The sequence below is a fragment of the Rhinoraja longicauda genome, chromosome 25 (genome assembly GCF_053455715.1).
Source record: "Rhinoraja longicauda isolate Sanriku21f chromosome 25, sRhiLon1.1, whole genome shotgun sequence".
NCBI classification, from domain to species: domain Eukaryota; kingdom Metazoa; phylum Chordata; class Chondrichthyes; order Rajiformes; family Arhynchobatidae; genus Rhinoraja; species Rhinoraja longicauda.
The window spans coordinates 31,011,015-31,037,419 of NC_135977.1; the positions used below are offsets into that span (position 1 = coordinate 31,011,015).

Genomic DNA, 26,405 nt, shown 5'->3' on the forward strand with positions numbered 1-26,405 from the left:
GGCGGAGACGAGGGCGGGGCTTTACCTGGCGGACGACGGGCCTGGGGGCGGAGACACGCCGTGGGCGGGAAGAGAGGCGAGGCCGCCTCACCTGGTGAGCTGAGCTGAGCTGCAGGGCGCGCGCTCCTCCAACCCGCCCTCGCGAGCAAAAAGAGCCCGAGACCCGGGAACGCGGAACGATGAGCCGCGGGACGACGGGCCCCGGGACGACGGGCCGCGGGACGACGGGCCGCGGGACGACGGGCCGCGGGACGACGGGCCGCGGGACGACGGGCCGCGGGACGACGGGCCGCGGGACGACGGGCCGCGGGACGACGGGCCGCGGGACGACGGGCCCCGGGCGCCACCTGCCGCTCGCCGCTGTGTTGGGCCTCACGCTGTGCGCGCTGCTCGGGGCAGGTAAGGGCTCGGCATCTCCTCCCGACGTGAACGATCGGGTGCTGCAGGGATCTTTCAGGAAATGGCTGCTTTCCCTCGGACCGAACTCCAGGACAAGTTTGGGCTCGGCGTGTTTATATGGGATGTTTTGCTAACTCTCTTTGCCTCAATTTAACTTGTTTAGATTTTAATTTGCCCCAGGCACGATCGGTAACGAATACTCTTGATGGGGTTGTAATTGTAGTTGTTATTTTCTAGTTCTGTGACTTTTATTCTAGAAATTGAGTGTAGTTGCTTACTTTCGTTAAACTTGAACTGGTGAATCTAACTGATCTAATCCCAATGTTTCTTTTGAATGGTATTCTGCGTAAACCATGTTGCTTTCATTGATTGTGGATTCAGCAATGCATGTTTAGCAGTATACGTTAATTAATACCTTCATTGCGCCTCCGGCTCTTACTCTGCACACTTGGGAGTGTACTACAGATGGAATACGTTCACCAGATTTTCCAGATGTAATTGGTGCATTGAATTAGAGCTGAACCTGCCTTTCAGAAGATGGTTGGAAATACTCAGGTGGCCAGGCAGCATCTGTGTAGAAGAACAACAGTTAACTTCTCAAGTCAATGGCATTTCATCAGAATCATGATCTGATGAAAAGCCACCCAGCTGAAACCTCAACATTTCTTTCTTGCTCCACACGTGCTACCTCATCCCTTGAGAAGTTATAACATTTTCTATTTTTGTCTTGGGTTTCCAACCTCTTTGTTTATAATTAATCAGAAGATAGATTCATCTATTTGGGGAGATTGTTAATTAGCCTCATTAGAACATCCAAACCTTGGGGTTTAATTTTCCATTATTTCCACTAACACCGTATTCCAGCTGTTGCTCACTTGAATGTATCAATGACTTCCTATTGTGTTTTTTTTAAAAACACTGGTATTGCTAAGCCTGCAATCTTAGTTTGTTTGCACAGTTTAATTTAAACCAATGTTCTTGCATATTTTAATCCTGTCTTATGTAACATATTGGAGAATCATTTCCTTTACAAAATTGATCAGTCTAAACTTTGATTCAGATCTCCTGCAGTGGTCAACCTTGGGAGCCTTCTGTATACTGCTACTAAGCTTTATAGTCTCCTGATGATCAGGGCTGGATGCAGTATTCAAAGAGTGGGTTAAATAGAGCTTCTGTTTAACATTGGTGCAGTAAAACATGAAATTAACGTTTCAGATCAATAGGCTCACCTGATCCTTATGTTCTATTGAGTTGGTTGTGATCAACATAGTCTGTTGTTGATTTCCGTACTGCATTAGTTGACTGTATTTAGTACAGAGTCCATCAAGACTTTTCCTGGGTCTCCATCAACACCATATGGTGAAGTGAAGAAACAAAGAACTGCAAATACTGGTTAATACACAAAAAGAAATAAAGTGTTGGAGTAACTCGGAAGGTCAGGCAGTATCTGTAGAGAACATGGATAAATGATGTTTCGGGCACTTTGTGTCCTTTTATGTTATAAAGTGAACATCTGTTCCTGCCTATAAGAGGATGAGGAATAGGTTTGTACTTTTGACAGTTTTCATAGAAAATGAATGTGGACAAGGATCTGAACTCTTAGCATTGGCATGTTAAACTAGTTAGTAGTTTCTGTTTAAAAACAAAGTTTATCATCCTTATTCTTTATCCTCTTTTTCCTTTGGTGATCCTTCACTACTTTTAGATATTCGGATTTAAATTTTTTTTAATGCATGACTGAGATGATAAGATTATTCATTTGATACTTCTGACGGCATTTTCTTTCCCTTTTTTTTCCTGAGTCTATTAGCATGTGTTTGTATCTTGTAGATCTGAAGAGACTGCTGATTGTTCACATTTCTATTTGATGTCCAACATTTGCACCATGTTTAAATGGCTGTACATTAGTCTGAAAAGTTTTACTGTGGAAATTATGACCCTTTGTCGCATTGCCTGATGTGGTAAAGGCATTGGTAAGATTGGTAATCTTGAACAGAAATTATTTCATTAAATTATAGCATCAAAAAATAGGCAGTCATAGGTGCATCTGGAAATGTTTTAACAAACTAAATTTTTCATTCCAGGAAGGAAGTGGCTAATGTAAAATGACCATGTAGTTGGCAAAACGTTTCTAACCAACTGCTGAACACCGGCCCCTAATTCTACTGCCACAAAGTTGTGAAACAAAGCATTTAAAATAATATTAAATGGAGATTGCTAAGTTTACTTCAGAAATCTGTTTAATTTTATTTTCAGTTTAACTGTTTTTCTTCAATATCCAAATTACACAGAATTGAATCCTGCTTCTAGAGACTGAGCTTTAATTGATTCATTTATCTGATTCTATTACTCTTGGGAGTTGCAGATGTTGTTGTTTTGAACTTTAGCAAACATACTGATATTGCATGACAGAATTAACGGCAGTGCGGGAAGACCAAATTTGCCTCATGTGTTGGGAATTATGCATAAGGTACTATCTGTAAAGAAATATAGTGCCTATCAACCTAAATTCCTGATTCATTTTGAAATCATACTGAATGATGCATTTTTTTCCTACTTTGACCAGAAGGTCTTTGTTTCCATTTGCAGTTGATGCTGAGGAATTATCCATCACAATTACTCCTGGAGAAACGTTGCCAAATGGGACAATCTATGTAATCAAACACACAAAGGTTTCATTTAACTGCTCAAGGAGGTCACAGCAAAAGTCAAATATATCTTGGAACTTCATTGGTCCAGATTCGAGGCAGGACATTTTTGCCAATGATGAGGGGACCTATTCAGAATTTACACTTTCCGATGTGGGCAGTGGCAACCAGGGGAACTATACATGCTCAACAAATGAGAATGTCACCAAGGAGGTTCTTGTCTACCGTAAGTTACCCTCTGCTAAATTCACATTTTTCACTAGTATAAGATATTTTCTCAAAATGTATTGTAAATTACCATTAAACACACATATTTACATTTTAAATAGTTTATGGGCCTCATATTATTCTCCAATGCACTCGTAAAAATATGTTCTTTCATCTGAGTTGCCATCATTCAGTTACACCTAAGGCAGTATCTGCCTTCTCGAATATCATAAATATGCATGTATGATGCACAAAAGAACATTGCATCATTTTGAAAAGCAGGGAGATTGTGTCCTGGTCAATATCCAATCAAACAAAATCGGAAAAATAACTTCATGTGGGCATCAGCACATGGTTGTCTGGGAGTGCCCTGTGGACAAATTGATCACTGCTTTTCCAACATTTGGATCAACCTGAAATTTTAGAGGCTGCCATGTAATTCCAGTGCTTTGTTTTAACAGTATTAAGTTTAACATTTTTTTTAATGGTTTAGATTTTTGATTTTTTCCCCCATCATTCTGGACTTCGATAATAGATAAAAAGATACCAGGAAATTTTACTTTGGTTGGAAGCCTGTTTTCACACTGGTGTTTAATTGTAGTTTGAATCATGATTAGAGCAATCTGTAGGATCAGAGTAAAAACAGCGTTGATTCTCAACAAAGATGTGGAGATGGACCAAGTTATTGGATGGTTAATGTCTACATGTTTCTCAAGCTATTTAACTGCAGTGATGACCAGCAGATAGATCAATCCTTAAAAAAAGGACAAGAAATGGATCTGGTTCAAATGAAAAGTGGATTCTCTGACCTGACCTTTGATGTGACTGTTTAAAAATAATACCAGGGTTAAATCATGTTATAGGCTTGCATAAACTTGGTCGTATTTCTTTGAACCCAGAAGAATGATGTAATCAAGGTGTTTAATATAAGAAAATAACTGCAGGTGCTGGTACAAATCTTCACAAAATGCTGGAGTAACTCAGCAGCTTCAGTCTGAAGAAGGGTCTCAACCCGAAACGTCGCCTATTCCTTCTCTCCCGAGATGCTGCCTGACCTGCTGAGTTACTCCAGCATTTTGTGATAATCAAGGTGTTTAAAATAATAAAAGACTTTAAAGGGATCAAAATATAATATATTTTATTATATCCACAAAGGGATAAAATAAAATCCTTTTTAATGCGGAAATTCAAACAAATCAATATTCCTAATATTAGTACTTGATCATTTAAGAGTAAAGTTGGGAAGTACGTGCTTAAAAAAATAGAAATCTTTAGAACCATCTTCTAAAATATATTGATTCTGGGTGGGTTACACTCTAATAATTCTGATCGCCAGATAAATTCCTTCCCTTGTGGCCGAGCATGCTTGCCTTCATGGGTTGGGACGTATGAGTATAAAAGTGAGTATAAAAGTTGGGAAGCTATGTTCCAGGTAAATTCAAACTTTAGTAATTTCATTATGAGAAACACAGATTTAAGGTGAGAGTGGAAAAGTTCATAAGGGATTTGTAAGGCAGTTTTTTTTTACAGGGTGGTAGGTGCCTGAAACATGCTGTCAAGGCACATGCAGGAGCAACATTTAGGAGGCACTTCGACAGATATTTGAACGGAGGGAATAGAGGGATATGGAACAATGCAGGCAGATCGATTAGTTTGGGCACGAGATTACCGTGCTATGTTCTAAACTTCTTTCCATGCTTTTCATTTCATGACACCTCTTAAAACCAATGTCTTTGCGAGGTTTCGGTCATCTGTCCTAATGAATTCTGAAGTGACTTGGTAACTTCCTCTATTTGAGAAAGCTCCAATAAAGCACATTGGGAAGTTTACAGAGTTAAAAATCTTGCGCCAGTATAAGTTTTTATTTTCCCAGCGAATTTGAGAAATAATTTACCTTACTTTTTCAGTGGGTGTTAAGGATCCACAAAGAAAAGGCAACGTTTTCTGTTCATGAAAGCCATAATATCCTTGCTAGCATGATTTTAGCATGTTGACATTGTATTCTAATGTATCCCTGTACAATGTTAAATTTCAGCAATAGGAAATTAAAGACAAGTAAAAACATTCTTAATTTAGGTCTGGGTTTGTTTTTATTGTAAAGACTCTGCGATCAAGAAAACAGGAATGAACTGCAGGTTGAATTCCTTAATTTTCATTAAGATAAAAATAATGGATTTATCAGCCCAAATTGGATTTATGGTTGCACAAAAAAGACAATGTAAAATAAAAATGTGGAGATTTGTCGGAACAACAAAGTTATCATTCTAGAATGTGAGCAAGCATCAGGATTTGAAATTCAACTATTGTAAAAGAATCCAGTGGGAAAATTAGGAAATGGCTATTCACTAAACCTGTTGAAATAATTGTTCAGAACAGAGGACAGAAGAGTTCCTGGGGAAAGTGCGAGACTTGTTGTATATCTTAATATTTACTTCTTGGAAACATAAACCTTGTTCCATGTTCCATTCAACAGGCTACAGCAACACAGCCAAATGATGATCTGTTTTGACATTTTAATTTTACAGATCCACCAGAAGGACCTCCCTTGTGCCATGCAGAATCTTCTGATAATGACGTGCATCTGTTTTGTTCTTGGACCGAGGGATATCCACATCCAACATTTGTTTGGTCAAGTGCGACTTCGAATGTTGGATCCGGTGATCAAACCCATGGGCAGCCAGGATTAAATGACACCTTGATCCTCCAGGTTAAAGGGTCAGAAACACACGATGGTCAAATATTTAAATGTGTGGGTTCCCATGTTGCATATGAACAAAGGATGGAACCATCGTGCTCATTGTTATTGAGTAAGTAAGATATTCAACAATTCCAATAGAAACAGGAATTCTAATTTGCCATGATAGGATTTTTCAAAGAACATAGTTTCAAAACTCACTTTTAGTCAAGTCAAGTCAAGTCAATTTATTTGTATAGCACATTTAAAAACAACCCACGTTGACCAAAGTGCTGCACATCTGACTAGGAAAAAAAAAAGAAACATACAGTGGCGGGCTGTATGATATTGGTAATAGACGAAGCATTAATTCTAGCAAATGTCTGAGCTGATTTTTTTTTGAAGGCTTATTTATAATCAGTAATTTAACCTGCTGCAGTATCTGTACCTTTTAAAAATGTGTCTGGCACTTGATACCATATCGTACCAAACACTCTGTACAAATCTTGAGATATTTACGTGTATTGAGTAGATACTGTCTACAAATCTTAAGGTGGTTACGTGTATTGAGTAAATACATTGACCATGTGTCATTTCTATCAGTGGTGAATGGCAAAGATAATGGCTGTGGAGGTAGTTCAAACACCATTTTTTGTGTGATTAGGTCCTTAATGGCAGTCCCTAATTTTACAGTATTTCTGGAGAAACTGCAATATTTTACATAGCTTGTCTCTATCCAAGACTACTTGCAACAAATAAGAAATGTTAACAGATTGGAAGCCTTATATAATTCACATTTTTACTTTAAATTAATCTGTTCCGATATAACATTGACTATGTAGTCCAGTTGGAAAATATTCTCAAGAATATATCTGTTATATTTGGCAGGTCTGGACAGGTAAATGACTGATAAATTAAATATTCAGGTTTTTTCAACCAAATGTATTATTGTAATTTTATAGACCACTATTCATCAAAAAAATGTTAAAATGTGAGTCACCGGTTGTAAAAACATCGAACAGTACAGCACAGAATAAGGCTCATCGGCCCACGATGTCTATGCCCAATACAATGCTAGGTTAAACTAATTTCTGTCTGCACGTGATCCATATCCCTCCATTCCTTGCATATCAATGTACCTACCCAAAAGCTGCTTAATTGCCACTGTTGTATCTGTACTATGTATCATTAAAAAATTATGCTGCTTCATTCATGGCTTTGTTTCAATGAAACTGCTGCAACTGCTTTGCACAATCAATTTTGGTTGCACGATAACCATATAAAAAATTTCCCCCTTCGTCCTACACCTCATTCATTCTCTTCTTAAAATAATGTTAAACATATTTTGGCGTTTGACTATTTTAGAGCAAAGAAGTTTACCACTTATGTTTTGAATGATATACTTTGATCTTGGTGTATTTCAGAGGCTCCACTTCCTGAGGCACAACCTCTTGTAACCGGATTTGAGGGAAAGAATATCACGTTGACCTGTCGCGCAAAGGAAGGAAATCCTCCTCCCAAATTAACCTGGCTACGAAACAACGACACTGAAATTTTCACCAACAGAAAATATATAGTCTTACAAGAGGGTATTACTTCACTCTTAACAATACAGAGGACCTTTAAAGCACAAGATGAAGGGACATATATTTGCAAATGTGAGAATCCTCTGGGGATTAAAGAAGTGGAAATATTGGTGTCATTTAACAGTGAGTTGAAATATTTTTTTAAATCATTGTGAATTCATTTCGTAATCACTGCAGTCTTTTAATTAATAATTTCAATGTGTTCTTTCTCTGGATAAACAGATAAAAACATTTCTGGATTGGTTGGAGTAATTGCTGTCCTTGCACTTCTAAGTATTGCAGCAATTTTTGGAATTTTCCTCTATAGGCACAGGAACCTGTTTATCAAAAGTAAGTATTAGATGGATCCTTTAAATTCAGTAGCACTTCTTCAGCATTGTGCATGAATAAACATTTCATTGGACTTTAAATACTGTATGGCTTGATGAGTTTTTTGTAGAAAGTCTAAATGAGCATAGCAATTTATAAGTGAGTGATCCTGGGGTTTTTTTTGGAGACCTTGCTCTAAGGTATGCCTTGAGTCACTTAAAGATTATTTATTTAAGTATAACACTCCTGCTTTTGCAATAAGGTCTTTATCTTTATCTTCCTGCAATAGATAACTAGTTAATTACTTTGTTAGGGTATAAACTTTATACATATATATTTCAGAATATTAGATTATTCTAATAATTTGTAATTTACAGTATTTACATTTCATAAGGATTAAACCTTGAAATTTACCATGCATAAGGTCTTTAAATTAATTGTATTTTGTCACAGGCCATTACGAGGTGCTTGCTAGAGTTCATGTCAAAATAGAAGGTTGCTTCTGAATTTATTTAGTACAGTCTCTATCTGTATATTTGAACAACAGAAGTAAAAATATAAAATGTTAATGCTTTTATAATAAGCTGGTAAATAAGCTTCTCAGTTACCACAGCAGATGTAATTGTACCCCACAGTGATGTAATTGTACCCCACAGTGACCTGTGTGAAGTGAAATACTTGTATCGTCAATTTAGGGATGTAAAGTCTTTAAAATGGTACTTCATTTGAAGTGCTTGTTCTTTGATTTGAAGACTTTATTTTGTTAAACATGTTGGCATTAATCTGTTGAAAACGTTCAGTTGAAATATTACATTCAGCTAATTGTGAATAAAAGAAAATACATTGTCATGGCAGCATCAGTTAAAAGGACTGGTGGAGTAGATTTCCCCTCCCTCTCTTGCTAAATCCTGTTCATTTGAAGCAAAGAAACCTTAACGGTAATGGATAACTATATTCAATACTTATCGAGTTGTAAGTTTCAGGAGTAAGTATCATTGGTATTACTTTTGGCATGAGGATGTATTCTAGTATTTTATCAAAAGGGTAAATTTTATTCTTAGTTGTTAGCCAAAATAATATTGCTGGGACTTGCCACAATTGCAAAGAAAGCAGTTCTTAATGTTTTTACTCAAAACAAATGTTGGCACTGGGGTTGCATTAGAGGTCATTTCACCAGATTATTAAATTATTTTGTGTGGTTTCATGAGATGTGATATTTGCATGTTACTTAAGTTATTGTTGATTCTACCTGTAGAGTCTTTATTTTAAAGAAAGCAAGTTAATATATATATATTTTAAATACAATTCCCTTTAAGATTGCTGCACTATCTATGCATGGAATCATTTTGTGGAGCCTTAGTATTTTAATAAATACTTGAATACTACCGCTACTAAATGTACAAATTTTCTTTTTCTTTTTTTCCCAGGAAGACGTTTTTGGTAAGTAAAATATTTAAAAATCTTTATTAATAACATTGAAACCTGACCATTAAATCATTAGATAGACACAAAATGCTGGAGTAACTCAATGGCAGGCAGCATCTCTGGAGAGAAGGAATGGGTGACTTTTTGGGTCGAGACCCTTCTTCAGACTGAGTCTCAACCCAAAACGTCACCCATTCCTTCTCTCCAGAGATGCTGCCTGTCCCGCTGAGTTACTCCAGCATTTTGTGTCTACCTTCGATTTAAATCAGCATCTTCAGTTCCTTCCTACACATTGCTTCACATGCTGAAGCATCCTTTCAAACGCTAATGAAAATTACGTTTATTTATTTGTTTGATTAGATCTACATTTCAATGGGCTACTGTCGTTTCAATGTGGTATCTTAAGCCATTATGATTTGAAATGGAGAAGATAATTTAGAGATGAATAATATAAAAGTAGAAACACGCCATCAAAAAGTCTGTTTCAGCTCCTCCATGTGTATATACAAATAGAAGTGAACATGGTTGAATATAGTGTCTCAAAACTAGCTCTCTAGATTGCAAGATGAAATTTACTGCTATCACTTGTTTGTGCTGTTTGCTGTAACTATCATGATGTTATTGCTGAAAGAATCTTCTGATCTAGTGTAAGTAGAGGTAATTGGACAAGGATCAGACACTTTAGTTTAGCACTTACTGACATACAAGTGGGTGTGTGGCAAACAATTTCAGGAGAAGGGAAACAAATTTACAAAATGGAGATACTGTAATGCAGAGATGACGTATTATAACAAGAAACTGAAATAGGCACACAGTGGAAAGGTAAAGAAGGAAATGCAAGTGCAAAGAAATCCAGCAACATCCATTGCCTAATTCTTTTGAAGTACATCTATATTTTACTTTAATGAGTACCGTGTATCTGTAAGGAAAGCAGGACCATTCGATTTTATTTTTAAAAACAAGGAAATTAAACAAATTCTATTGTTTGTGGTAGCAATGCAAATCTCAATTGATGTCATAGTAGAAGAGATGATGTTGTAAAACAGTGAAGACCAGGGAGATTTACCTTTGTTTGAATGAATGAATAAGTTTATTGGCCAGGTATGTGCATATCCAAGGAATGTGCCTTGGTGCTCCGCTCACAAATGACAACACAACCGTACAGTTAACAATTAAGAATAAAGCATAACCACATCAAAACAATAAGGATACAACATTACGGTCTAAACATGTGGGTGAAAATAAATCAGAGCAAAAAGGAAACTACAGCCTTTGGTTAGTGAGTGGGGAAAAAAGCTGTTTTTATGTCTGGCTGTGGTCGCCTTCCAGAGGGAAGTGCTTCAAAGATTTTGTGGCCAGGGTGAGAGGGGTCAGAGACGATCTTGCCTGCTTGTTTCCTAATATTACTGCAGTTGGGTGCACCCTGTTATGTCCAAAGAAAGTTCTTGCAACTGTTCAGATCTCTTTACTGATGCAATATAATCATGATTTTGGATGTGTTTCTTGTGTTCAGACATGATAATCTAATCTAATAAACTGGATCGCAAGTGAAGCAATTTAAAGGGAAATTCACGACAAAATTAGCTAAATTTGAACTGCCAAGCAGTTCAGGATTTTTATTTGCGAAAGCAGAACTTCTGAATTGCAATGTTGCCAATATTTCCAGCTTGCATCTGATGTTGGACTCCTCATAGAATTCAGTGGCAATGTGCACATTTGTGGCTGTTGCCCACTGTTTATGTTCCACTCAAACAGATCTCGATGAAAGATCTGTGCCAGTAGTTTCCTGGAAATTCCTGCAGTTTCACTGTAAATCAAATCTTGATTCGTATTTTCAGATTTGTTTCAGAGATACTTTTTTGCATAGTTAGTGTTATTGTGTTAAGTTTTACAATTTATTTTTCATGAGTTGGTTTTTGGAATGTTTTTAAAGATATTTCCAGCTCTAGGCATCTTGCGTTTGTGCAGGTTTTACGTTCCTGAAAAGCAGCGCATAATTCAAAAAAGTAAATGACACACATTTAAAGAGGTGTAAATGTATGTGCAATTTACTTTGTCAAAAATACAGCGCATAAATTAGGTTTTGGTATTAAATAAACATTTTATTTCAAAATCTGCATCTGCGCATCCCTCTACAACTGGATCCTTGACTTCCTCATCAACAGAATACAATCAGTACAAATCGGCAGCAACACTTCCTCCTTGATAACTAACAGTACAGGAGCATCTCAAGGCTGTACACTTAGCCCCATGCTCTACTGTCTCTATACCCATGACTATGTAGCCAGACACATTTCTGATGACGAGTCAGTGTGTAGGAGGGAGATCAGTCAATGCAATTGTGTAGAATTCTGTGGCTTAAACGTTTGTGTAAGTGCTTTGTTTAAATCTGTGATTGTAGTGTTGGTAACCTAATTACAACTTTTGTTATATTCAAAATTACAACATTAGTTATTTTACCATTCAAGACAATTTTCTCTTAGTAACTTATTTTGATCACCATGTTTCCTAATTTACAGGCAATCAGGTTCAAATGTTTTTACTCTGGTGGATTCGGAGGAAGAGGAAGACTTTGCAGGTGAGGGTTCATCAGGAATAACCTCGGTTGTTAATCATCAATCTACCGAGTCAATGAATGGCCACATTTTCATTGAAGGTAAGTAATCTTTGACTTAGACAATGGGGAAAGGTATTTGTTGAACATCTGTGTCAGTGACATAGCTAAAACGCAGTTCTGCTATTTGATTTTAGTCAGGGTTGGGGTGATTTGAATAACTAATTCACTATGAATATTGTTGGCATAGGATAATTTTGACCTGTTTCATTGACCTTTGTAATTTTGCCTTTCATCAGTCTTCCTGTTTCATGCAGCTTCCAAGTTTTGGGATTGATAAGGAATTGGTATATGAAATGGTGGGAGGGGAATGTGATCAATGTATGACAGAGATGGTGGGAATCAGCTCTGTGTAATAATACCAGCATTATGTTGAAATAGTCTGAGGAAACATGACAAATTTTCCAAATTCAGTGAAAACTTGGATTTCCCGTTTGCAAATCCTGATAAGCACGTGTTGTGAACCAAAAATAATCACTTGGTGATTAATCAGTCTAATTTGGGTCAGAAGTCATTTATTACTTGTTGCAGGGGAGAGAGAAGGGCTGTTCACCTTGTTGCATTCCACACAATCTCCCTGATTTTATGCATTTTGGAAATGAGGTGCGCCAATTCCACCAAAAGTAGCAACGGTCAGTTGTTATTTCTTAACCAATCTGAAATGAGAAAGGTGTGTGATCAGCCACTTCTAAAGTTACTTTCCCAATGTGCTCATTATGTGCCTTGGGGATCCCTGGTTTTGGTCAGCATCGAGCAACCTTGCCTTTTGTTCCCAATCACATCTCCAATGAAGCACTTTGTACCCTGTATTTCTGTAGAGATTAATTATTTAGGGCACAGGTCTTTGATCAGTTTTTTAATCTTTCCACAGCAGCCATCCATCACAGGAGAAGCTGTTCATTTGTTAATATCTTTCACCAGAGGCCCATCTGTGTCAATATCTTTGCTCTGTCTTCATCAGCTATTCCAAACCCATGTGTTCTGAAAAGAACATGGCACACATAGTTGACTCAGAATGTGTTAAGTCTTCTTTCACGTTGTCCTTGCAATTCCTTGTGCTGATCCAGGCCCTTAAGCAGACTGCCTTTTGGTGAAGGTGAAGTTAGTTTCCAAGGGAACTTTCCAGTTGGCTGTTTGATCTGCTAAGCTTACTAAAACCAAGTCTGTTGTTGGTGATGCAGAAATACACTTTTAATTTATTTTGTGTTTTACATTATGATAGGCAAGCTAATTCTACCTTTTATTTTAGCAATAGCAATCCTACCTACCTTCTATGTCCAGATGTTCATACATGAATTAAAATGTATGTTTCCTTACTGTATAAATACCTATTTCTGTACAAATCCAACAATCTGCAATCCAATTGCTCTAAGATCTCAATAGTTCAGTACCTGGCCCACCAGAATATTTTCCATGCTCCATGCCCGCACCTCCAGACTCAGGAACAGCTTCATCCCCAGGGCCATAGCTGCTCTGAACCGGTCCTGCTGAGTCGGATGGTCACGTCGCACATCGACCTATTTGCACTTTATTCTGTTTTAACTGTTTCTAATTTTGTTTCTCTGGGTTGTCTAAATTTCTGCTGATTAGCTAATTAATTTATTGCATCATATGGAAGTCTCATTAACAATCTCGTTGTACCCCTGTACAATGACAAAGATACATTGTATTGTAAACTTTGCAGGTTTATTGGAAAGCCTGTTGTACTACTGTAACATCTTTAAAAAATAAATTAATTAAAAGTGTGGGAAAATCATCGGCAAAGCTCAAAGGATGCCTGATTATCAGAGTTTGCCTGTTTATCTGCATTTCTTAAAAAATCTGTTTTTGAATTATATCAACAAATAAACACGACCATTCCCATTATTCCCCCCCCCCCCCCCCCCCCCCCCCCGTAAACATCATACATCATCTTCCACAAACCCATCCTCATTTGCTCTTTAAATCCAATGCTTTAGAGTTCCCTTTTTCAAACTTTCCTCTTTGCTCTTCATCTTTTGATTAGCCCTTTAATTATCCGTGCTTTGGCTTGAGACCTAGTTTCCCAGTACCCAAGTTAATATTTGGATTTTTTTTCATACCTTGCACGTACTCTACATGGTACAAGTAATAGTTATCTACGTGCAGCAGAGGTGAAAGATTGTTCTTGCATTTATTTTGACATCTTTTCCTGAAGAAGACTTGCTTGTTGAGTTTTGTAACAGGGCATTGTCAATCTTAGAAGCTACTTTTAATATATCATGGTCAATCTGAAATACATATTATTCTAAACCTAAAGTAGCTAAAGAGCTGATAATTGGTACATTGTACTTAATGAAAGGGTATTAGATTTCCAACTAATCTCCAGGTGGAATTATTAAACTGGCACATGAATATGAGTGAATTATTGGATTGGGGCGCCAGAGAATGGGGCTTGATCCTGACTACGGGTGCTGTCTGTACATTCTCCCCGTGACTCGGTGGGTTTTCCCCCAGGTGCTCCGGTTTCCTCCCATACTCCAAAGACGTATTGTAAGTTAATTGGCATAGGTTAAAAAAAAAAGAAAATTGCCCCTAATGTGTGTAGGATAGTGCTAATGTACAGGGATCACTGGTCGGCACGGACTCGGTGGAACGCAGAGCCTGTTTCCGCGCTGTATCTCTAAACTAAACTGATTAAGACTGCCAAAAGAAAATGCCTTTTCTCACCACAGTGTATTTTAGTCTGCCCGTCACTGCACTTGGGAATTAGTATAAATCTTTAAAAGTTGAATGAAGCCAAAAAAGGGAAGCTACGGGGAAACTCTGGCTGCATTTGTGGAGGGAATGGACAGAATATTTTGGGTGTGATTCTTCTTCAGGAAAGTATGTCAAAGTAAATGCAAGTACAAGCCTTCACCAACTTGCAGCATTGAGCTAAATTCATTTTACTCCCTCTGCTGCCTACATAGTAACTACTATTAATTGAGGGGAGAGAGTTTGTTTCAAATTCCAACATATGCAGTCTCTTGTGCCTCCTTAAAAACATTAGCTTTTATCTTAAACGTTCAAGTGAACTAATATCTGGTGTAATTTTTAAGATGAGGGGGAAAAGATTTAATAGGAATCTGAGGGGTATCCTTTTCACACAAAGGGTGATGGGTGTATGGAACAAGCTGCCAGAGGAGTTAGACAGGTGCGTTATTGAAACATATAAGATTATATTTTATTGAAACATATAAGATTATTAAGGGATTGGACACATTAGAGGCAGGAAACATGTTCCCAATGTTGGGGAGTCCAGAACCAGGGGCCACAGTTTAAGAATAAGGGGTAGGCCATTTAGAACGGAGATGAGGAAAAACTTTTTCAGTCAGAGAGTTGTAAATCTGTGGAATTCTCTGCCTCAGAAGGCAGTGGAGGCCAATTCTCTGGATGCTTTCAAAAGAGAGCTAGATAGAGCTCTTAAAGATAGCGGAGTCAGGGGGTATGGGGAGAAGGCAGGAACGGGGTACTGATTGTGAATGATCAGCCATGATCACATTGAATGGCGGTGCTGGCTCGAAGGGCCGAATGGCCTACTCCTGCGCCTATTGTTTATTGGATAGGGCAGATTTGGAGGGATGTGGACCAAACAAGGGCAGATGGGACTAATGTAGCTGGGACATGTTGGCCGGTGTGGGCAAGTTGGGCCGAAGGGCCTGTTTCCATGCTGTATCATTCTATGACTGAGCAGAATGAATTATTTATTATTTGTATTAACAACCTGGAAAAGGGGGCAGAATTTCAAGGATCCAAGTTTACCAATGACAAAGTAGTGGAAGGGCAATTTATGATGAGGGCATTGTGACTCAAGGAGATTAGAGGTAGATTGAATGAATGGTAGAAAGTTGGCAAATGGAGTTTAATGTGTGTATATATTAAATTGTGCATTTCATTAAGAAGAATCAATAGGCAAAATACCATCAAATGGAAAACTGCAAAGAAGTGAATAACAAGGAGACTTGGGTATTCCTGTGCATGAATAAATAGAAATACAAGCACGTGCTGCAAGCAGTTAAAAGGGAGTTAAAAGAGAGGTTTACTTTAGAGTACAGGGGGTTGGGAACTAGAGTAGTGGTCATAAACTGGAAGGAGCGAAGGGAAGGTGGAGGTTAGGACTAATGTCTAAGGAATGACAGGAAGGGGGAGGTGAAGGAATATAATGATGCTGATGAGATGAAGTGTGTTTATTTCAATGTAAGGAGTATTGTGGGGGAAGCAGAATAATTTAGAGCTTGGATTAGTGCTTGAGACCACGATGTTATGGCCATTGCGGAAACATGGTTGCAAGAGAGATGCGGTTGGCAGCTCAATATTCCAGGGATTTAGCGTTTCAGACATGATAGAGAGGAAGGGAAGCGGTGGAGGCAGTCACAGCGGCACTTGGAGAGATGTACTGGGGGATTCATTTGGGGCGATATGGCTGGAGCTTAAAGATAAGAAAGGTGCACGCAAAATAATGGGATTGTGCTATCGGCCCCCTAAAAGCAAGCCAGAGATGGAGATATGTAGACAGATTACCAGAAATTGCCAAAGCAACAGGATGTCTTAGTGGGTGCATTCAACTTCTCCAATATTGACTGAGACTTGTTCAGTGCCAAAAGCTTAGATGGGGCAGAATTTATTGGATGTATCCAGTTAGGATTTATTGAAGAAGTATGCAGATATTCCAACCTGAGAAGGGAACCCAACCTGTTGGGAAATGAGCCTGACCAGGCGATTAGCGTTTCAGTGGAAGAACATTTTGGGAATAGTGATCACATCTCCATAAATTTTAATATCCCTTTGAATTGAGATAAGTCCGGATCGTGCAGGAAGGTACTAAATTGGAGTAACGTTATTGGGCAGGAGCTCGGGAGGGTACTCGGGCAGCAGTCGTTATTGGGTAAGTCCACGTCTGACATGTGGGAGTTGCTTCGATTGCCCCGACTGTGGATAGTTCGACTGCACCGACCGCGGGAGAATAAAGAGTAAGATGATTAGGCTTTATTGCCTTCCATCACAGTGAGGAATGTGGGGAATCCGCTGTGCTGGATGTTTATGTTACTTTTTTTTTTGTATGGCTTGTAGCTTTGCTTAGGAATTTGAGTTTCACTGTACCATAACGTGCACCAACAAAAGCAGACCTTTAACACACGCACAGAAGCAGCCCCCCCCCACGCCCCACAATTTTTGCCAAGCATGATGCCTAGTTAACCTGATCTCATCCTCCTCCACATGTCCCATATCACTCTATACCCTGCACTTCCATGCTGATTACCCCCCCAACAACACCCCCAACCCCCCACCACCACCCTGACACCCCCCCAGCTTCCCCACCCACCACCCCTGGGATGGTATTCCAGGTCCCCACTCCTTTCTTTGCAACAAAAAACTTGCCCCACACATCTCCATTAAACTTTCCTCTCTCACCTTATGGCTATGCCCTCTAGCGTTGGACATTTTCACCCTGGAATAAAGGAATAAATTCTGACTACTCTATCAATGCCCCTCATACTTTTATATACTTCTATCAAGTGTTTCCATAACTTCCAAAGTTTAACGGAAAACAATCCAAATGTATCCATCCTTTAAGAAACATTTAGACAGGTACATGGATAGGACAGATTTAGAGAGATATGGGCGGTGAGACTAGTGTAGATGGGACATGTTGGCCGCTGTGGGCAAATTGGGCCAAAGGGCCTGTTTCCATGCTGTAAGACTGATTTTATGACTCAATACTATGAAGATGTACAAAATCATTGGTTTACATCTCCAATTTCTTCCTACAGATAACCCACCAAAAACCCATAATGACAGGCTTCCAAGTGAAGAAAGAAATGAAACTGATGTTTAAAGGTAGAACATTCATTTTGGCGGTACAATGTTAGATTATTTTCCTTTTTGATAAATGGAGTGGCAGTTTAACTTTATGGATATGAAAAGCCCAGATGATGAGCTAAGCCTACAAATGCAGGACAAGCTCCATGAGTGAATGAAAAAAAGTGAAGAATTCATTTGGTCATATAACTCAAATTGACATTTATATATATTTTGTTCCCCAAACTGTCCAATTTTCATTGATTATTACAATTTTGTGGAGGATGCAGTGATTGGGAGAAGTCTCTATTTTGCTGGAGAGGGGAATTATTAGGACCCCTATTATAGTTAAGAGTGAAAACAAGGCTCATTCTTCCCTGGGACACCTCAAATGCTACAGGGCAGGAGCTTGGAGCCTTCAAAGGAATGTTTTAAGTTTAGAATAATTTTCAGTTAATCATTAACCTGAAATGCGTTTAATTTAACATTTTGAATGTATTTCATTCCGGTTGTAATTCAGGCTTCGGCAGTTTAATATTTATGTCACATGTGCCTGGTAGCTATCATCTCCAGCATTTTCTACCTTAACATTGAATCTTACTAATTCACTGGGTACAACCTCAACCTCCTGTGGTTCACCAATAAGCCAGCCGCATAAGCATTGTAACTGCAAGAGCAGGTCAGAGGTTGGATATCTGGGGTAAGTGATTTACCCCAACTCCCAGACCCTTTCTGCCATGTACAAGGCACGATTTCAAAATGTGATAGATTACTTTCTTTTTTATTGGAAGGATGTTGATCCAATCCTCAAGGAGTGTACCAATACACAACAATGCAACCTGCTTGATTGGCACCACACCCTTCAGCGATTTAACCTTTGAGTTTCTCCAATGTTCAAGCATAGCAAATGTGTGTCATGTACTTGCCCATATAACTGTTGACAATGTGTCAAATTATGACCGGTACTATTAAGACTATCATCACCCGCAGATTTTCCTCCAGCTCAAACACAATCCTGACTTGGGAAGCTTTCACTGTCTCTTCATCGTAATAGGGTTTAAAACCTGGAATTTCAAGGACATTGGACTTTGTCTCTGGAACTGATGTGCTACAACACTAAAAACAATATTCTGCACTCTTTGACATCTATGTACTTGAGTTTGGCTTGATTGTATTTATGTATAGTATTTTATCTTATTTGATTGGGTTTCATGCCGAACAAAGTGTTTCACAGTGACCTCAGTGCACGTGACAATAATAAACCTAAAGCTAGATTAAAACAGTTCAATGTTCAGTTCCAGGTTGAGTTAGAGATTAGCAATAAATGTTTGCTTTCCAGCAACAGCTAAATCCACAAATAAAAAGGGGCAAAAATGGATCCGTTGTAACTTTTAAAGACACTTTGTGTCCTTTTATTTTAACCTCTTTAAATATGGCACCTTTATCTCCAGTGTTAATAATGAGATTGAAATATAAAGATTAATCTGCATCATGTTATATTGTAGTCATGAAATCTATGTCACCCAGGTAGAAATGGTGTAAAGAGACAAAATTCATGTAGTCATAACGTTACCATACATCTGAGAAGGTGGATGACAGTTGATTCTTGTATTTTTAGAAAAAGTATCCTTCATTTCCTGTGTTCTATTCCTATTTTTCCATAAATTACTTGAAAGCATTCATTGCTTTTCAATGGGAATTATTCTCTATGATATCTATTATTTATAATTGCACATGTAATATAATCATTCCTAATAACACATGCAGGGGAATTTAATGTAATACAGATTACAACTCAAGGGAAAAGCTAACAGCTCCTGTTGAGTTGTAGAAGACATTGAATATGTGGCATTGAGATTGCCCATTTAGCCTATTCTGCAGTTCATTCAATCTTATCAACATCTAATTTCTCCCTCTCGCTTTCAGTTGACATTCACTTAAATGTGTGTCTACACATTTGCTTCATCTGCTTTTGGTAGCAAGTTCCACATTCCCGCCACTCTCTGGGCCAAGACGTTTCTCCTGGATTCTCCACTTTATTATGACTAAGTTCTGGCCACTGCAGGAGACATAAACTCTTTCTCTATATCTCCGATCACAATCTTGACGCCCTTTATGACATTGCTCTCTGCTTTCTCTTTTCTAGAAAGACTTATTTTAGTGGATTTTGAACGCAAGTCTGAAGTTTTATTTTAATTTTTAGAGATGCAGTGTGGAAACAGGCCCTTCAGCCCACCAGATCTGTGTCGACCAACGATAACCTGTACACTAGTTCTATGTTATCCCTCAGAGTGATATCCATCTGGCCCAAGCATCCAATTTTCAATAGACAATGAAAAGCCATTGGACTTCCCAGCCATCCCAGCTATTAACCTTGTGCAACTTAGACAGTTAGTTTGCTCTTATGTTTTCCCCCCTTCCAGTGATCGGTAACAGGTTGTTGATTTCTTTTTCAGTCCACCCACATTTATTTTGAGGTTCATTGAAGCTACTAACAGGGAACCTCCCGATTTCCCTTTTTCACCCTGCAATTATTTTTTATATACCTTCCAGGTGAAAGATTGCCCAGGGCAAAAACAGTTTGGAAGAATGTATTCTAATTACCTTCTTCCATTCTGCTGAGTGCCTGAGTTTTCACTGTGTTGTGGCACTTCCCCAGAGTGATAAGTTGCCTGCATTTCACTATTTACCTCCAACCTAATCCTGCTCTTATCTTGAATGACAACTTGGTGTCTAATATCAGCTTCGTTGAATCAGCCTTCTGGTAGTAAATACTTGGACAAGTGTTTTAGCCACACTTCTGTGGTCACCAGTGATCACTGCTGTCAAAAGCATGAACAATAATTATAAACATTCAAATCTATTAACAGTGAAACCATTTTTTTAAATGCTAATGTATTTGAAGTAACAGATTTTATTTGATGAAGTAAATTACCTGAGGCTTCCTCCCTCAGCTGCTGCACCATCCATTAAAATGAATGAAGCTGTTACAGGTGCAATTTCAGATAACGCAGGAATTTCATATTTAACCATTGGAGCAAGAGAACTCGTTTGTTAGACTCATAATTGTGATCCGCTGTGAGAAAGTTCTGGACTTCTCACGCGATTCCTCCAAAGTAATGAACTTAGCATGAACTGCTGGGGTTTTTTTCCTGAGATTTCAGGCATTATCGCTTTGAATTAACTGCAACAGCCCTTTAACAGTTAAGTCTAGAGAGGTTTTTTTTAATCAAGTAATTCCTTTGGAGCCTGTTGTAGAAAATGAAGGGGGAAAAAATCTTCATTGGGTATGCCTGCTGTTCTTTGAGGAAATAACCATCTAAACCTAAATCTTCTCAACTTATTATTCAAAACATGTCCTTTGATACCGTGAGCAAAACACAATTGCTGGAGGAAATGGGTCTAAGAAATTCTAAAACGTTGTCTGTCCATTTCCCTCCACGGGTGCTGCTTGATCTAGTGAGTTCCTCCAGTAATTTGTTTTTGCTCAAGGTAACATCTTTACTCCCTTGTGCCTGCCTTAATACTTCAATGTCGAATCATCTAATGTGGCTCTCAATGCTGAGTGAACAGTCAGAATTTGTCACTTAACCGTATGAGCTCAACCAGTGAATGGAATTCTTAATACTAGCTGAATATTCTTAACAATAAAAAAAACCCAATTCATGTTAACATTAACCAGGAATTAACTTTTTCCTCCTACTGTGACTGAGCTTTCTGCATTAAGATAGATTATTCTATTGTACATGTTTAATAAATCAGCTACTTATATTGTAAACAACTAGCATGCCATGCTGAGTTTAAACGGCTAGGAGATATGTGCATAGAACAAAGACAGATCAGTCAAATTCTCCTGTCCAACAGCTACCTCATAAGGCCATAAGTGATAGCAGTTGATTTAGGCCATTCGGTCCATCAAGTCCACTCCACCATTCAATCATGGCTGATCTATCTCTCCCGCCTAACCCCATTCTCCTGCCTTCTCTGATCTGTCTCTGATCATTGTTTAATTCACTTTATTCCGACCTACAGGCAGAAACTAAAATCTGCTACGCCTGTGGTCAGAACAATGAAAAAGTGGACAAGCGAGGGCATTGAAAACCTACAGTCCTGCTTTGACTGCACTGATTGGAACGTGTTCAGGGAAGCAGCCACAAGCCTCTGAGTATACAGACACTGTGACATCATATGTCAGCTTTTGTGAGGACAGTTGCATTCCCACTAGTACCTGGATCAGGTTCAACAATGCCAAGCCCTTGTTTTCAGAAGATCTCAGACAGCTCCGCCAGTCTAAAGATGAGGCCTACAGGAGCAGGGATGCAGACCTCTACAGGCAGGCCAAGTACAAGCTGAGAAGAGCAATCAGAGCTGCCAAGGAAAGCTACTCTGAGAAGTTGAGGAGCAAGTTCTCAGCTAATGATTCTTCAGTGTGGAAGGGCTTGTAAGAAATCACCAGCTGCAAGAGGTGGAAGAGAAGGAAATCCACATTAGGCAGGAAATGGTTTTGGGTAGACTGATGGGACTGAAGGCTGATAAATCCCCAGGGCCTGATGGTCTGCATCCCAGGGTACTTAAGGAGGTGGCTCTAGAAATAGTGGAAGCATTGGAGATCATTTTTCAATGTTCTATAGATTCAGGATCAGTTCCTGTGGATTGGAGGATAGCAAATGTTATCCCACTTTTTAAGAAAGGAGGGAGAGAGAAAACGGGTAATTATAGACCAGTTAGTCTGACATCAGTGGTGGGGAAGATGCTGGAGTCAATTATAAAAGACGAAATTGCTGAGCATTTGGATAGCAGTAACAGGATCATTCCGAGTCAGCATGGATTTACGAAGGGGAAATCATGCTTGACAAATCTACTGGAATTTTTTGAGGATGTAACTAGGAAAATTGACGGGAGAGTCAGTGGATGTGGTGTACCTCGACTTTCAGAAAGCCTTCGACAAGGTCCCACATAGGAGATTAGTGGACAAAATTAGAGCACATGGTATTAATAATAATACATTACATTTATATAGCGCTTTTCATATACTCAAAGACGCTTTACAGGGATTTAGAGAACATAGGGAAGTGAATAAATAGATAAATAAGTAAACGAACAGAGAAAGGAGACAGAAGGTGGGGTGACCTTCAGTGGTTGAAGGCAGTACTGAACTGGTGGGTACTGACTTGGATAGAAAATTGGTTGACAGACAGAAAGTAAAGAGTGGGGATAAATGGGTCCCTTTCGGAATGGCAGGCAGTGACCAGTGGGGTACCGCAAGGTTCGGTGCTGGGACCCCAGCTATTTACCATATACATTAATGACTTAGATGAAGGGATTAAAAGTACCATTAGCAAATTTGCAGATGATACTAAGCTGGGGGGTAGTGTGAATTGTGAGGAAGATGCAATAAGGCTGCAGGGTGACTTGGACAGGTTGTGTGAGTGGGCGGATACATGGCAGATGCAGTTTAATGTGGATAAGTGTGAGGTTATTCACTTTGGAAGTAAGAATAGAAAGGCAGATTATTATCTGAATGGTGTCAAGTTAGGAAGAGGGGATGTTCAACGAGATCTGGGTGTCCTAGTGCATCAGTCACTGAAAGGAAGCATGCAGGTACAGCAGGCAGTGAAGAAAGCCAATGGAATGTTGGCCTTCATAACAAGAGGAGTTGAGTATAGGAGCAAAGAGGTCCTTCTACAGTTGTACCGGGCCCTGGTGAGACCGCACCTGGAGTACTGTGTGCAGTTTTGGTCTCCAAATTTGAGGAAGGATATTCTTGCTATTGAGGGCGTGCAGCGTAGGTTCACTAGGTTAATTCCCGGAATGTAGGGACTGTCGTATGTTGAAAGGCTGGAGCAATTAGGCTTGTATACACTGGAATTTAGAAGGATGAGGGGGGATCTTATTGAAACATATAAGATAATTAGGGGATTGGACACATTAGAGGCAGGAAACATGTTCCCAATGTTGGGGGAGTCCAGAACAAGGGGCCACAGTTTAAGAATAAGGGGTAGGCCATTTAGAACGGAGATGAGGAAGAACTTTTTCAGTCAGAGAGTGGTGAAGGTGTGGAATTCTCTGCCTCAGAAGGCAGTGGAGGCCAGTTCGTTGGATGCTTTCAAGAGAGAGCTGGATAGAGCTCTTAAGGATAGCGGAGTGAGGGGGTATGGGGAGAAGGCAGGAACGGGGTACTGATTGAGAGTGATCAGCCATGATCGCATTGAATGGCGGTGCTGGCTCGAAGGGCTGAATGGCCTACTCCTGCACCTATTGTCTAAGAGGAAAACCTTGGACAATCGTCAGCTGACCAACGACCTGAACGAGTTCTACTGCAGGTTTGATAGACAGAAACATAACCCACTCCTCCCCAATCACCACTTCACACCTACTTACAGCCTGGCTCCAGTCTGCAAAGACTGGGCCCTCGTCCACTACCCACCCCCTCCTTGCTGCTCAACATCAGTCTGGCCACTTCTCTATCACCAACAATAGCAATTGAGGAGGTGGAAAAGCTCTTCAGGAGACAAAAACGCTGGAAATCTCCAGGATCGGACAATGTTTGCCCCTCTACCCTCAAGCTCTATGCCGAACAACTGGCACCAGTCTACAGACATTTTCAATCGCTCCTTGCAAACCTGCAGTGTCCCTGCCTGCTTCAAAGCCTCCGCTATTGTTCCCGTACCCAAAAAGCCACGGGTTACTGGTCTTAATGACTACAGGCCTGTCGCTCTGACCTGTGTAATCATGAAGACCCTTGAAAGACCACAGATTCGCCTAGTTTGACAATGACTGAATTAACTGCATTAAGTTAGGAAAACCCCAAATGTGCAATTTCGTCACCCCATTTTGATAATGTAAATTTTGACAATGGCGTGTAAATTTCTAATTTAAGTATAGCTGTTATTTAGAAATTACACTGCAGTTCCATTTGTCAGCTGCTCCTGTAACCAGATACTTGCCTTGGTACAGGATTCTTTCTGAATGTATAAGAAAATAACTGCAGATGCTGGTACAAATCGAAGGTATTTATTCACAAAATGCTGGAGTAACTTAGCAGGTCAGGCAGCATTTCGGGTCGAGACCCTTCTTCAGACTGATCTTTCTTTCTGACATTCTTTCTGAATGTGCAGGGCTAGAATTAATTGCTTTGGGATATTGCAAAAGTGGAATGGTTGGCTATCACCTTCTGCTAACGTTCTGCCTTTATTAATAGTAAACCGAGATATCTATTTCCAATCTACTAATATGTCAGTTTCTGATTTGGTACACAATTCATTGTTCTTGCGAGTGTACCTATAGAATAGACATACCTCCAATAAAATTAGAATTATGAGTCCATATTTAGCCCTTTGCCTATTTTTAGTAAATAGTTAATTATTTTTTAAACATTTGCGACAGCTATTTGTTTTTTCTAGTGTTGCCCTTGGCTTTCTATTCAAAAGCATTGGTGGTATAGTGACGTAGCGGTAGAGTTGTGCCTCACCGCACCAGAGACCGACTACAGGTGTTGTCTGTACTGAGTTTGTACGTTCTCCCTGTGACTGCATGGGTTTTCTCTGTGTGCTCCGGTTTCCTCCCACACTCTAAAGTCGTACAGGTTTATAGGTTAATCGGCTTTGGTAAAATTATAAATTGGCCCTAGTGTGTAGGATAGTGCTATTGTACAGGGTGATCGCTGCTCGGCGCAGACTCGGTGGGCCAAAGGACCTGTTTCGGCACTGTACCCTAAAGTTTAAAGTCTAGCATTGTCAGGTCCTGAGTTGGGGAAGCAGAGAGTTATACGCGGCCGTTTTCCATACCTCAGAAAACAAAAAGCTGGAGTAACTCAGTGGGTCAGTCAGCATCTCTGGAGAAAAGGAATGGGTAACGTTTTGGGTCGAGACCCTTCTGAAGAAGTGTCTCGACCTGAAACATCGCCCATTCTTTTTCTCCAAAGATGTTGTCTGACCCACTGTTATTCCCGCTTTTTATGTCTATCTTTGGTTTAAACCAGCATCTGCAATTCTTCCTACATGATCTCCAATATGTAGGATATTACAAAGAAGAAAATACCTAGTGACAAAATGCAGAGGTACTGTACATAAGCTCCTTACATTGACGTGTCACGTCATGCTTGTGATTTCAGCCATGTTTGCTTACAAAAGTAGTCTTCTAAATGACAGTTCTTGGCACATATCAAATGTTTAACTTTTTTCTTTTTGTTTAGGACCAGAGGAAATCTGATTGCTTTTGTGCAATATTTTCTACACAAATCTGTTGTGAAGACTGCTGTGTTGAGGATTTCCAGCGAGTTCTTGTTGAGCCAATGTACTGTTTGGAAATGATTATACTAATCTTATTATAAAGTATAGTCTTTTTCTAGATACACTGAAACAAATGACAAAACCATTAAGAACTGTTTTTAAAAATCAGAATGTAGACTGGCAGAAAGATTATTGCAGTGTATGCTCAGGATTTAAGTATGAAAGGTAGGTTTAATGTGTCTGTTGTATCTGTATCACATCTAATCTGTTGGCTTGCAACTAGTTTAAAGTGCTCTGTCTGTTGCGTTTTATAATATAATGCCTTGCATTCCCTTTGAATGTTTATTTGCAAACAATGCAAAATATTTTGGAACATTTTTTAAGCAGAACTTTTTGTAAAATTATTCAATGTAAGTATATGTTAAATTGATAATGTGCATCTTGTTTTGGTTCAGTGATTGACTTATTTATGCAAATAGGAATCCATTTTATATTAATACACAAGGACAAATA

The 26,405-nt window shown here is 39.1% G+C and overlaps 1 protein-coding gene across 1 annotated transcript; it reads left to right on the forward strand.

Annotated features, from left to right (window-relative positions):
* Positions 1–26,405, forward strand: vsig10 (V-set and immunoglobulin domain containing 10). The gene is made up of 9 exons (XM_078421752.1): positions 1–399; positions 2,989–3,273; positions 5,780–6,061; positions 7,353–7,637; positions 7,737–7,844; positions 9,251–9,263; positions 11,768–11,904; positions 17,634–17,700; positions 25,856–26,405. The coding sequence occupies exons 1-8, from the start codon at positions 180–182 to the stop codon at positions 17,696–17,698; spliced, it is 1,395 nt and encodes a 464-aa protein (XP_078277878.1). The 5' UTR covers positions 1–179; the 3' UTR covers positions 17,699–17,700; positions 25,856–26,405.